At 24.0% G+C, this 1275-nt stretch overlaps 2 protein-coding genes across 2 annotated transcripts; both read right to left on the bottom strand.

The window, feature by feature from the left end:
* Nucleotides 1-41: 41 nt before the first annotated feature.
* On the bottom strand, nt 42-716 carry ASPZODRAFT_155598 (hypothetical protein; the record flags this gene model as incomplete). The annotated part of the gene is made up of 4 exons (XM_022726235.1): nt 42-60; nt 112-397; nt 575-624; nt 682-716. 4 exons carry the CDS (start codon nt 714-716, stop codon nt 42-44), a joined length of 390 nt encoding a protein of 129 aa, XP_022576479.1.
* A 285-nt stretch (nt 717-1001) lies between these two features.
* Nucleotides 1002-1275, bottom strand: ASPZODRAFT_78166 (hypothetical protein; the record flags this gene model as incomplete). The annotated part of the gene is made up of 1 exon (XM_022730222.1): nt 1002-1275. A coding segment is annotated over one exon (274 nt), but the record flags the coding sequence as incomplete, so codon positions are not given.

Consider the following 1275-nt stretch of genomic DNA (forward strand, 5'->3'; position numbering starts at 1 on the left):
TATATATATATAATTTTTATTTATTTATTATATAATTTTATTTACTGTTCCATTTGGTCTCTTAATCATAATAAGAAATCTTTTATAGAAACAGATTGTATAGCTATAGGCATAGAACTGTGTAATATTCCACAAATTTCTGAACATTGTCCGAAGAATGTACCAGGACGATTTACATAAACAGAAGCTTGATTTAATCTACCAGGGTATGCATCAGCTTTAATTCCTAAGGCAGGGCAAGCATATGAGTGTATAACGTCTGCTGCTGAAATAACAAATCTTGTATGAGTTAATTCAGGTATAATAACTCTATTATCTACTTCTAACATTCTAAATTGTCCATCTTCTAAATCACTTTCAGGAACTATATATGAATCAAATTCGATAAATTCATTATCTTCATTTGTAAAATCAGGATATTGGTAACTTCAATATCATTGATGACCTTCAGCATAAACAACTAATGAAGGATCCATAACTTCATCCATTAAGTATAATAATTTGAATGAAGGGAATGCAATTAATATTAATATGAATGCAGGTGTTATAGTTCATATTAATTCTATTAAAGTACCGTGATTTAAATATTTATGTGCTATAGGTGATTTTGTAGATACAAAATTTCTTATAATAACTATCATCATTCATGTAACAGTAAATAAAATTACTGCTAAATAAAACATTATATTATTGTGTAATTCTTCTATTCCTTCCATTTGTGGTGATGCACTATCTTGGAAAAAAATACCTCAAGGAGTAGGTGCATCTAATTGTAAATTTCTATTTAAAATGTCAAAAATCATTTAGATATGTATAAAAATATATTTACTTATTATCTTTCATAGTTTTAATAATACTATATTGAATTTTTTCCTAATTAATTTATTAGCATTTTCTTTTAGCATTTATTAGTAAAAAAAGTATATATATATATATGTATCAAATAATTAAATGAAATAATGAATTATTATTTAACTTTTATAAATTAAAGAATAACCTTTTCATAATTTTATATTGAAACTATATCCTTGTCTACTTTCAATTTTTAAAGCATTTTTTCCTAATTCAAAAGCAAATCCTAAAGTTAATACTAAAAAGAATACTAACATAATTACTAAACCATATATTCCATTAGTATAAGCACTTACTACATAAGGATATACTAATAATATTTCTAAATCAAATAAAAGAAATAATAAAGCGAATATAAAAAAAGAAATACTGAATTGTGTTCTATTCTGTCCTAAGAAAGAATGAAAACCACATTCGAAAGCA

Source organism: Penicilliopsis zonata (assembly GCF_001890105.1).
Source record: "Penicilliopsis zonata CBS 506.65 unplaced genomic scaffold ASPZOscaffold_249, whole genome shotgun sequence".
Classification (NCBI taxonomy): Eukaryota; Fungi; Ascomycota; class Eurotiomycetes; order Eurotiales; family Aspergillaceae; genus Penicilliopsis; species Penicilliopsis zonata.